The 12,237-nt window shown below is 41.0% G+C and overlaps 1 protein-coding gene across 1 annotated transcript in view; it reads right to left on the bottom strand.

The window, feature by feature from the left end:
* Positions 1-12,237, bottom strand: part of SLC25A36 (solute carrier family 25 member 36) — a 35,611-nt gene that overhangs the window by 16,391 nt on the left and 6,983 nt on the right. Inside the window, exons 2-3 of the mRNA XM_055723285.1 lie at positions 8,326-8,496; positions 3,488-3,565 (exon numbers count right to left, since the gene is read on the bottom strand). Of these exons, the coding sequence (XP_055579260.1) occupies positions 3,488-3,565; positions 8,326-8,496 (249 nt within the window). The remainder of the gene's footprint in view (positions 1-3,487; positions 3,566-8,325; positions 8,497-12,237) is intronic.

Raw genomic sequence — 12,237 nt, forward strand, 5'->3', positions numbered from 1 at the left:
TTCCTAAAAGCTAAAAACTTATTTTCAGCACACCTAAAAAACACATTTAAGGTTCTAACTGTTTTGTTGGTTTGGTTTGGTTTTTTTTCCCCTCAACTTACAGGCACCCCTCTACAAGAGAGAAAATGAACATGCAAGTTTTCATGAACAGAACATTAGCCTCATTAGCTGTGCAAACATGTTTTTCTTTATTACAAAAAAGATAAAGTGCTTGCTTCATGGGCACAATTTTGAAAATGGAATCTGAACTAAGTTAAGTATACTGGATGTGTTATGAAACATGCTTCCCTACAGCTTATTTAAACAAAGAGCTGCTGTTAAATCCACTTAGCCAATATTTAATTGAAATGAAGTACTGGATGAAAACCGAGTCAGCTGGAGGGAAATGAGGATGTGCTTATGAAATAAGACTTCACACACTGTCGAGTTGACATTTTTAGTATGGGGCAGTAATGGGGGTTGAACAATCCAAGTATTTTAGCTGGGGGGAGAAGGGAAGGAAATCAGAAGGTTTAACATAATATTTACCATCAAGCAGGGTTTTTGCTACTGAGGGTATTTTTAATAGAGGATAGTCACTTATAAAATTTTATACATTTTTGTATAAAAATTGCCATTAAACAAGTAATACATTTATTGAACATTCAGAGTAGACTGGACTAACAAAAGTACAGGCTCTTCAGATTAGGAAGGGCTGATACCCCACTGATGCCAAGAACAAAGAACGCTACTGGAAATACTACAGCTTCTCTAAACAACAATGCTAGATTAGTGATCAGGAAATACCTCAGGTATTCCTAAATCCTTAAAAAAATCTGCTAAAATGAAAGTACTCCAATTCCTGAATTAAGTTTTTCTCTTACTCTTGGTAAAATTACTTTGGTGGGTAATTAGACAAAACTGAGACCTAACAGAAGCATAATATAACAGAAAGCTTTTTTAGGGTAAAATCCAGTTATTGTTTTCAGGATGGCTGGCACGCACGAAAACTCCTTTACCACAGCTCGTTACGTGACACACTCTGCCAGCTTGGCACAGGCCGATAGGAATAACGGAGGGTGGGGAGGAGACACCACGGCCGGGCTCTGCTGTACTCCCTGCAGGAACGGCAACTTGCTGGTACCACAGCTGGGAAGACGAGAAGGTGCCTGCTACTGAGCTACCAAGCGTGGTGAAACTGCTTTCCGTGGATGAGATGATCTCATTGTAACGCTAACACACGCCTCCATCCCAAAGTTACCTGCCTCCAAGGTACCACCACACCTCACTGGGCACGCAATACCAATCCGCAACAAAGATATGTACGACTAATCACTAAAGCTCCACCTAAATGTAACTGCTCTTGGGCCAAAATAACTCCAAAAGGGGGGAATTGCTGTCTGCGCTCCCAAATTACCAAACTCCGATTTAGTGTTTAACTATGTACTAAACATTTCGGTGCACATAGTTTAGGTCAAGCTGATCCAGCCTCTAAAGTCATCGAAACTGATGACTGAAAGGGCTTCTGATCCCAAGGGAGTCAACCTTGGGAAAGCAGATAAATGGTGTTCTTTTCCCCATCTAAATTATGCAGAAAGAAGCCTCCACGTGAGAAAGTTCTGGCCAAGCTGCTAAGGTGGAAGTAGGACAAAGGCAAAAGTGGTGGTGGGAGACTGCAACCTCCGACTCAAACGGCACACGCACACGGCGGCCCCCCAGGGAGGGAAAACCCCGCTCGGAGAGCCTGTGCGGCGAGCAAAACACATCAGCAGAGCAGTCTGAGGATGTGCACTGGTTTGCGCTAGAAGCGAGAAACTTGTCACCAATCCTGTGCGCGGTGATGAATACGTAACGTACCATGAAGTGTAAAAAGTAAGGAAAGGAGGGGAGAAGGCAGGGGAGACTCCATCCTCACTTCTGGGATCAGTCGACGGGCTGAACCCGTCTTCTCCCCTACAGGGACTCCCGCCGGGCAAGAACTTTGTTCTATGGCCAACCATGCCAGCTGTTACCAGGTGTATTGCTTCAAGCCTGCTTTGCAGTCTCTATTAGCACCGGCAATCTCTGAACCTTATTCTGTCACAAACTTGCATTTTGCATCACAAAGATCTTCAGCTGAAGCTCATTTTGTGTAAGTTGCCAGAGATCCCAGTAGCTGACAGAAGGGACGTGACTCGGTGACACTGTCAGCGGAGGTCCCCGAACAGGTCAGTCAAGTCACCCTCCGATCCAGCGGGCTGCCAAAACGCAGGTAGCAGACAGGCTGGTCTGACACAAGGGTCTCATCTGTCTTGGGAGACTGACTGACAGGCCGATCAAATACAAAGGGTTTGAGGAAACCCCCTTCTTAACGTGACACTCATGCAGGTCTACGCAACACCTCCTCTGTCAGATCTAAGTAGAAGATAGACCAATGCTGAATGGAAAGTCCAGTTTAAGAAGCATCCAAGACCTTAAACCAGAAAAGTTAAGATATTCCCCAGCTGGGTGTACAGAAGACAGGAATGTCTTCTCTTCAGACCAAAACAAACAAACAAACGCAGGGCACTAAATCAAGGGAAGAAGAAAAACTTTGTGGAATATGTTCCCTCTGCATAAAGTCTCTTCTCTTAAACAAAATAAAAGAACAAAACCAGGCCAGAAAACCACAGCATCATTCAGGACTAAGTAGTTATACTCGTTTTGCACAGCTTTGTCTCCATCCTCTTCCTTAGGTATTGTTCTATTTTTGGACTGTTTAGGCTAACACTTCTATGTAAGGGTCAGTTGAAACTGCCATAATCTGCGCTGTGTTCTGATTGCCTGTGTCGGCTGAATGGCCTAGAGTATTTGTGCTGATGCAGAGCAACTGACAGCAGCAATACCACTGTCAATTAGATCAGATTTACATCCTCATCTGCTGCACCCTCTGACACTGGCCCAGTACCCTTTGGAGTCCAACCCACAGCTGATCTGTTTTCTATTTTATACAGCTGTTAAGTGTGTCACCCAATCCAGTCTTGACCTGTTTGAAGTTTTGCAAGGTCTCCTTCTGAAGGGGTACAGTAGTCTGTGCTACACCAGAATTCAGGAAGACAAACCCGGTGTTTTGAGGCTACAGTCCCACAACTGCTTCCTGAATATGACACACTGTTGATTAACTGGAAGCTAAATCTACCTTTGCATTTCCAAAGGTACAAACTTCTTGTTTACATGTGCAACTCCTTAAGTGTTTTCCTTCTTAACTAGGCAAAACTCTGCATAGCACACAACAGTAAATACTATTATGTTAGCATACAGGACAGTAAATGCTGAGACAGCTGGCGCAGGGCTGTGGAACAGGAGCTGCAGAGTATATGTATGGCTCAGCTTCTCAGACTACTAATTACCCCAGGTACCAAGGGTTATTTGCTATGAAGTATTTACAACTGCAGATACAAAATCCGCTTCAATGAACCTTAAATCCCTTAAACAATGTATATCAACCTAGATTTCATCAAAATTGTTTACTGTATGCATTTGTAGTTACCTGGAAGGAGCAACGCCTACTAAATTAGGACCCAGGCCTCTAAACAGAGAGCGAGGACCTTCCTTTTGCAAGATCATCCTAGAAAACAAAAAAGTGACAATACTGTAACATTTATATCAAAATTAAGAAATGCACTGACCACCATAGCCACATTAATTTCAGCTTTACTCTGTGTAAAACTTCATAACTGACAATGTAGTACTGACCATAAAAAAAAAGTTATTTCCTAGAATCAGCATAAAATAAAATTCCATTATTTCTTGACATACCACACAAACCCAGGAACTAAATGTAGAAGTAACGCCTTATGATGTCAACACAAGTTTACCTCAAAGATAGGTAGACATACATACAGGTAGTTAGTTATCTGTCATTGGGAAGTCAAAGAGAGTGTCCTTTTACCAGGGAGACCTTACTATGCATGGAAATGTTTGCATTCTTGTAGGTTTGTACATCATTCAGTAGACAAAATTATTTGATTCTATTCCACATTCCTTTCATCTCCCTTTAGTTCCCAATGTTTGGGAACTTTCTTGGGTGGGAAGGACAGGGAGTGAGGGCAAGAGAGGAGAGACTTATGAAGGTACAGTTACAGCAAGTCAGACACCTTCTGAGAGCAGCTCAGCAAGATGTTTGCTCCACTGCTTATCACGCCCACCCAGGGACATCTTTTGCATTCTATTACCTACTCTTCCAAAAAGAAACCTCAGCATGGCTCTGTGTGTGCTATCCTGGTTTGATTCTACATGACCAACAGTACACTCAGTAACATGTCTGAAGTTAGAGGAAAGCAGCCTTTCAGACAGTCCTGCCTTCCACATTCCCATGAATTATTTAAATCCACTGAGCATTTATCTAGGAACCTACTCTTTGCTTTCTTCTTTCTATAGGATGCAGTGATTATTTTGACAACAGTAAATTGAAATGGAAGCCTCCAATGCAAGAAGTGACCCTTCCCTACGGCTGGCAAGAGATACCCCCCTATCAGTTCTGAACTGTGTGTTTGTACCCAAGCACTGCTGCTGTGCTGCAGAGCCAGTAGCTTTTCTTTTTCAACTCATTACAGGAAAGACAAGCCTTACCTCTTCATGCAAGGTAACTCACTTCAGTTTGAAATGAACTGAAAAAGCAATGTAACCCATGCAAAGAGCCACAGTACAGCCCTAACACCTTGTAGTACCAGCTCCACTATAAACAGAGCTCTGAAAAGACTTCTTCGGTGGCAGGGGTGTCACCATCCATCCATGAGGGATTTACAGAGAAACACAGGGATAGCAGCAGTGAACTTGAGGTCTCAAGTGAGGTATTACTAGTACTTAAGTGTTTGGAATACCTATCCCATCTAACTTAAAAAAAAAAAAAAAGAGTTGAAAACCATTATGCAGCAAGATACACGGGCACAGTAACAGGATAATCATTAGTGTTCCGTTTTAGTGAAATCAACTGTCCAGCAGTCTAGATGCTAATCAGAGATGTTATTTTTAAAAAGTGTGGTAGGACATGGAAGGAGACACAAGGACTACCTGCATCCCATTACAGCAAATTGCTCTAGCAATTGCTTTAGAACCAGATTTAAAGTTAAGAATTAACTACCTCACTGTTGCATAACAGAACTTTGTGCTTACTGATTTAGAAACACTGGCCAATACACACAAATAGTTCTCCTGTATATTTCTTCTTCAAAGAGACATGCAGGTTAACAAGAAGTCAATTACTCAATAAAGAAAACTACACTTGTATAAATGGCTGTTTTGTTTGGAATTTACTATCAGGACAAACAGGTGAAAGCCACATATAGTACTGAAGGAGATTCCAAACCTACTCTGATTTCCAGCAGCTGATTCACTACAGTTCTGCTAAATCAAACTGAAATTTACATTTGTTTTCAGTATGCAAAAATAAAATGGTGGTTCTGCACAGTTACCATCACTATTTAGGAATGCTGGTACATAATGTGTCCTGCTTCATGTCCATAAAAATTAGTTATGATTTCACTATGTGGGTAGTATTGCTCCATGGCAATAACTGGAGAATTGAACACATACTCAAAAGCACTTTGGAAATACAAATTACCTAGATGTGTCTGTCATCCTGAAAGCATTTCTAGTACTTACAGAAGGAATTATTCAGAAGAATCTTACCATATTCCAGAACTCAGCATGGGCACAGCATCAGATTACAGCAAAGCTGAACTGAATTAACATGACCTGCATACGCTTAAAAAAATCACTACTACCATCACATTATGTATTACACATGTATATATGCACATATACATGTACACAAAGCAGCAGGAACCTCAGTGTCTTAAGAGAAGCTTTGGAGTGACATGTATCAGATCTATTTGTTTATTCTGGATCTACAGCGTCCCAAGACCTGACAGAGCAACAGAGTTAGAAAGGTTGCAGCAGACAGGATTATAACGTTGGTAGTTACCGACACCCTTCTGCATTCACAGACACCAGCTGGAGGAGTTCCAGAGCCTACACTGGAAATAAGACAAACTCTTTGCATTAAAGAACAGATCCCAGAGCCTGCATTGTTTATTGAAAGCAGTAAATGCCAAATCCATGGTCAGAAGAGCAGCACAAATGCTCCATACAGCTTCAGCTAACCTGCTTACATCACACGGGGAAGCCTGTCTTCCCATCACCAAGACCTCAGGTGTAAACTCAGCAAGGTTAGTTATGAGAGGCATTCACAGCATGATATACACCAGATATTTAATAAGGGAATTTGCTTTTGTTGCCAGAGAATACAGTCACCTGTACCAGTTCTATTTCCTGACAGCGATGCCTTTGAAGTCACTCTGTTGACATTTAAGTTGCAGAAATGATTCCACAGCATTCTGTTAACTGAAATTCTGACATCAAGTAACTGATTCACTGTGCTTTTAGGCCGAGTATGGTAAGCCTTGGAGCACTGCACTGGATTTGGTACGAGAAGAGACAACCAAACTCTGAAACCCATGAGCCAGAAAATATCAAGTCACAGTAAAGGTATGAGAGTAAGAGGGATCCAGTTTGATTTCCCCACTAAACAGCCCTAGTCCCTTAACCAAGAACAGTTACATAAGGAAGAAATTCTTCACTCTGAGGGTGGCGAGGTGCTGGCACAGGTTGCCCAGAGCAGCTGTGGGTGCCCCATCCCTGGCAGTGCCCAAGGCCAGGCTGGACGGGGCTTGGAGCAACCTGGTCTGGTGGAAGCTGTCCCTGCCTACAGTAGAGGGGGTTGGAACTAGGTGATCTTTAAGGCCTTTTCCAACCCAAACTATTCTATAGTTCCATGACTTTTACTGTCACAGTCCATTGGCATGTCATTTGGCATTTTTTCATATTTACTGTATTTAAAGAACTTGAAGCATGGAGAAGTTACTTGGCCTCTCAGTTGTTTGATACTAACATTGAAGAAAACACATCTAAGCAAAGAGTAAAAGCAGAAGATACATATTCTTGTACCATAAACAAACAAATGTCTAAGAAGCAGATTTAACAAACTCAATAAACACCACAAAACAAGCAAGCCTTACCAGTTAAGTTCACCATAGACTACCTCTGCCTCAGTCTGAATTTGCTTCCTGGGAAGACCAAGTTATTGTAGGTTTTACGGATGAGTTTAAAGCATAGCAGGCTTCTAGCAAAGGGGCATATGAAAAAAACCATCTGTTCATCCTTCTATTCAGATAGATTTCTAAAGAGAAGATAAATTCATAACATTCAGGGAAAACACCGAAGGGCTCAACTTCCACCAAGAGAAGCAGATAAGGCAACTATTTTGGATGGAGCTCTCCTTTTTACAATCTGAGCACTTCCTTCCCACATACTTGTTCCCAACACACTCACCTATCATACTCTTACATGTAAAAAGGCTCCAAATTCAAACAGTTCCATAATAAGAACCACCTTCCATTCAAGAAGCTACCTGAGTACAACCTCCATTTAAGCAAATCCTATCCTCTAATCAGATTAAGCCAAAATCTGCAACTGCCAGAAGGGGCTCTGTACCAGTTAGTTCTCACTGATTAATTGGGGATAGAAGATTGCTGGTCTGAGTCTTATCAAATTTTTTCTAATGCAAGAAGCAGTAGTAGGTGCTTTTTGGAGGAAAACTCCCCTCATTCCCAAATACTGAAGGTACCTCCCCATAACTGGCAAGCTTGAGTCCCTCAGAGTGAAGTGAGCCCTGCCTGTGGTCTGTACAAGCAGTTTAACTGTGGCCATACAACTTTCCAGCTGGCTACTGAATGTCACAAGCACTGGTGGCAAGGAAAGGAAAGGCAGTCCCCATTCAACGAGGTACTACGCAAACAAAACATTCCAGATTATGGAAAAGTCTGGCCTTACCTAACTCTTACTGGCTCTAAAAAAAGAGTTACTTCCACCAGAAGATATCAAAAGGCTGGAAGGGTGTAGAATGATGAAAGCTGGGAGAGACTAAGAAACTGAGTTAATTTTCATAGGGCTTCTTGCCTCTATTTTCAGCAACATCTATGATTTGGACACAAAAGAGTTTAAAGTCTTAAACTAACACTTTTCCAGAATGAAACAGAGCCTGGCACTTAAGCATTACAGTGCTCCCAGAGAATTTTGGGGATGTAGTCTGGAGTTGTGAATTGTACAGGGTACATACACTCTGGGTACTTCAAGATACAAACCCAAGCATGAAGGGAATTTGGAAAAGTGGAATGTGGCAATAACAGTTAAAAGGCAAAATACAGAAAGTATCTCATGGCAGCATCATGACAGGCCTAAGGGTCTGAATCTTTCACATGGATTTGTTCAGCATCTCCCTCTTCCCTCCCCCAAATAAGCCAAAAACCTAGTAACTTGTACACTCACTTCAAACAATGGAGAGGTCCAGGAGAAACTCTAGTTACTCGGTTGACACTAGCACCATTCACAGTGTTGAGATGGACTTCAGAGATGTAGAGCGTCACAGAGGAGGACTGCAATCGTGTTTTCACAACTTCCAGTGGACATGTCAGAATTGCACCAACAGTACCGCCACATCTGCAAAAAGAAAACAGGATCATCACATTCTTAGAAAAGAAACTGAATGATACATTCACATAAGTAACATTCTACTCAACACAGTCAAATTGCAAAAGGTGAAGAAACAGTTGGAACATGTGACAATGCTGCAGTTATTTGTCCTTGAAGTCAGTTTGTTAACCCAACTTGGAGTGAAAATTTAAACAGAAGTAAAGTTTCCCAAAGTAGTGAAGGTGCACAGTCTTCAATATGTGTGGTTCAAATCTGTTCTGGAAAGTAGCTCAGTACCTGAAATGTTTAACTTCTTACAGTAAATTTTAACTTTTTAAAAAATATTTAGTGTCTGCCTGACTACCAAGTGCCAAATATCCTTAACAGCAGAAACGATTTAAGCACTACACATATAGGGCTACACGTTAGAACTGGTAAAAACTGTGGTGTGGCAATTTAATAAAACTAAAATATGTAAGATACCCTCTGAACTCCATTTGTATTCTGGGTATTGTACCATGAAAGCAACAATTCCCTGAGCGTTTCCCAAGTTCTGCCCTTTACAGAAAGACAGGCTAGATACTGTAGAGTAGAACCTGCAAAGACAAAAGAGCTTTAAATAGTTAATAAGGTGAAGACTTCCAGATTTTGTTTCAGTCTGCCACTCATTTCTGTGAGCAAGCCAAGGCAAGCCATGCACAACTTGTGCTGACAGTGGAGTTACTCCCGTTCTGCCAGAGCGGAACACAGCCAAGAACACACTGCCTTTTAGCAGTTCTGCTCAGAGGATTCTTCTGGTGCTTGCTCATAACAAATTTATTAGTATCTGCATTCCTATCTGTTTAGCTACAATCACATACAGCCTCTGAAGAAAAGATATCACATCCATGAATTCTGATTCCGAAGAAAACACTCAATTCCTTGGTATCACCATTACAGAAAAGTGCTTCCCTTGAATTTTTTTATATCAGTAATCTTAACTCTGCCAAATACCCTTCTTAAAACTATGATCAGGATACTATATGTACCCTTAAACAAAACAAGAAACCAAACCATAAAACCAAAAAAGGATTTAAATTCAAGCATTAATTAATGTTACTAACAACTCAGTCTGAAATTAGTACAAATTCTATTTGCATGTAAGTAATTTCAAAGGGCCCAGCACTCACTTCTCTGATGCAATAACCAGAGAGCTGGTGTTCAATTCTGGTAAGATAATTATCATCTTTTTTCTTGTATCATGAGACACTCAGACACCCCAAGAAACTTTCAATAGCTGTAAGATGGTTCAATAGTATTTTTTAAATAATGTCTTCCAACATGCACATGAGAGTTCAGTACAAATTAGAAGTAATAGCCAAGACTCAAGATCTTCTGTAAACTTTCATAGGAAGGTAGCTTTCAATAGCTCTTAGTCTGTTCACTCTCTTCCACTGCAGAGACGACCAGAAATAATGGTAGTTGTTAGCACAGCACTGCATCCTAAAAAACTAATCTGTTCTGCATAAATTGATCTGACTATATCAAACAGTTGCCAAGTAGGATAATGTTTGGTGATGCTCACCTAATGCTCCATTTAAGCCTAGTGACCTAGGGGTAGCCTATTACTAAGCCTAAAGGCATCTTGTCCCACCCCTAACTCCAACATTAGACTGAAGTCTACTCTCTTCAAAGTTTTAATTAAGGAAAGAAATAAAGTTTCTTCACCAGTCTGGAAAAAAGTAGTCTCACAGGAAGATGGAAAACAGTCTTTCAGTGTATGCTGTACACATGCAGTGACAGACTGACACAGCTTTTAGAGCAGTATGTTGAAAACATCTCCGAATAAGCAATACACTTGCTTACTCTTCCAATGGTAAGCTACAATGAGACTTTCTAAAATAGGAGTTGCAGGAAGAGACAGACTACATGTGCTAATATTTGTTTTAGCCAGTGTTGAGAACAGTAGGAGCCTGTAACATGTTAAGGTTCACAACATGAATACCACAGGTAAGCCAGCTCTCAAAATAACCTGTAATGGAGCTTTAGAAGGGCTTGAGCATCTTCAAGCAAAACAGCAAGCTAGTGTGTTTCCTGCAGTTCAACAGCAGACACTGCTGTATGGTAATATGCCTGCACAGGGAATGTAGGAAGTTGGCTTTAGAGTTTATTTCCTTTCTTGTGACCCCTCTGTTTCTGATGCCCTCAAGCCTACTCTCTTTAAGATCTTTCTGCATCTGATTTTGGACAGGTTACATGAGGGCTTGTTTTCAAGCAATAGTAATAGCAAGAGAAAGCACGTGGTATGATTTATATTAATGAGATAAATACTATGGAAGGGGGAAGAAAGGAGGAGGGGAAAAAAACCTTTGCCTACATTCTTCAACAGCACTTGGAATTTGGAGACTTTAATGCTACTGGCTCCACAGCCACACTGCACTGAAAAATTTTTCCAAAGTTGAAGATTAACGCTGACCTGGAGCTTCTATGCTGCATGCTGCCCTGCACCACACCAAATCACCACAAGGGATGGCTGACTGCAGCAGCGCTTCTGTCAGACATTCACTGTGGATGGATTTGAAATAATTCATTCAGCAATGGATTACTAGGGAAAAGGGCAGACGCAGCTGTTCAATGCCCGTTCTTTTTAAGTTGCCCTGCAGCAAGCGTTGTTCAGCAATAACCAGCTAATGTAACAGCAGCCAGCACTATTTTTACATCCATCATAAGGAAGCTAATCAACTGCCTCCCTTTAAGAGCTGCACACCCTTTATATGCGCCACATTTTGCAATTCAAGCAATTTCAAAGTTATAGTACTCTTGGCAGTTCCTTACTGTTGTGTCATTGGGTGTGGGCTTTTTTTGTTTGTTTCTTTAAACAGTTTAAGATGTCTCAACTGAACCTGAGAATATTTTGACTGTTTCCACTAGCGAGTTTGGAATAAAACTTTCCTCTGCCCCTTATCTTCAAGATCTCAAATTGCTACTTACAGATGAAGAAAGTTTTCTAATGCTACATGATTCTCTGTTGCTCAAGAAGGTCTTTGCAAAATCCCCAATTTCTACTTTTGTCAAAATGTGATACTCCCAGCCCTCAAAAACCCCCATATAACAGAGAAAGCATCTGGAACTGAAGTAGTGAAAAAAGTTTCCAAGTGTTGAGGAACCAGACCCTGCTCAGTAGTCACAAGATGCACTGAGTCTGAACTGAGCCACTAGACAGAAGCATAATCCAGGAACTATACCAATTTATCTAGTTCACTTGAACTTTAGGATAAACACTGCAAGGCCTGACAAAAACCTGTTTATGTGAAACTGTCAGTAAACATAGCTTGTAGGTAAATAAAGAGAGAGAATTCAATAACTATGTACCCTGTACAAATAAACAACTTCTAAAAGCATGACTACTGTTCCACCAGCATCAATGACAGTGTATTGTACTTAAAAATCTATTTCCAGCTTTGCTTATTTGACACACTACTAGAAATACCGTGAAAGACTTTCTTCGTGCTTCACGTCCTGGCAGGCCATTAACAGCCAGCCACCAGCTCCAACTTAGCAAAATCATTCTATAAATTGTCAGCAGAGTGCTGCCATCATTCCTGCTACTCCCTCACAGGCTCACATTAAGGGGGAGGGTTTTTTTAGTTTGTGGCATAACACAAATCAGGAAGTAGCACAGTTTGGAGAAACGTTTGTGGTGGGTTTTTTTTTAAGAGTTGGAAAATTATTAGATTTCTTCTCAGTAACACTAGTGGGATTTTGTAAACTAAAGAAATTTCTACTACC

The sequence above is a fragment of the Falco cherrug genome, chromosome 11 (genome assembly GCF_023634085.1).
Source record: "Falco cherrug isolate bFalChe1 chromosome 11, bFalChe1.pri, whole genome shotgun sequence".
NCBI lineage: Eukaryota > Metazoa > Chordata > Aves > Falconiformes > Falconidae > Falco > Falco cherrug.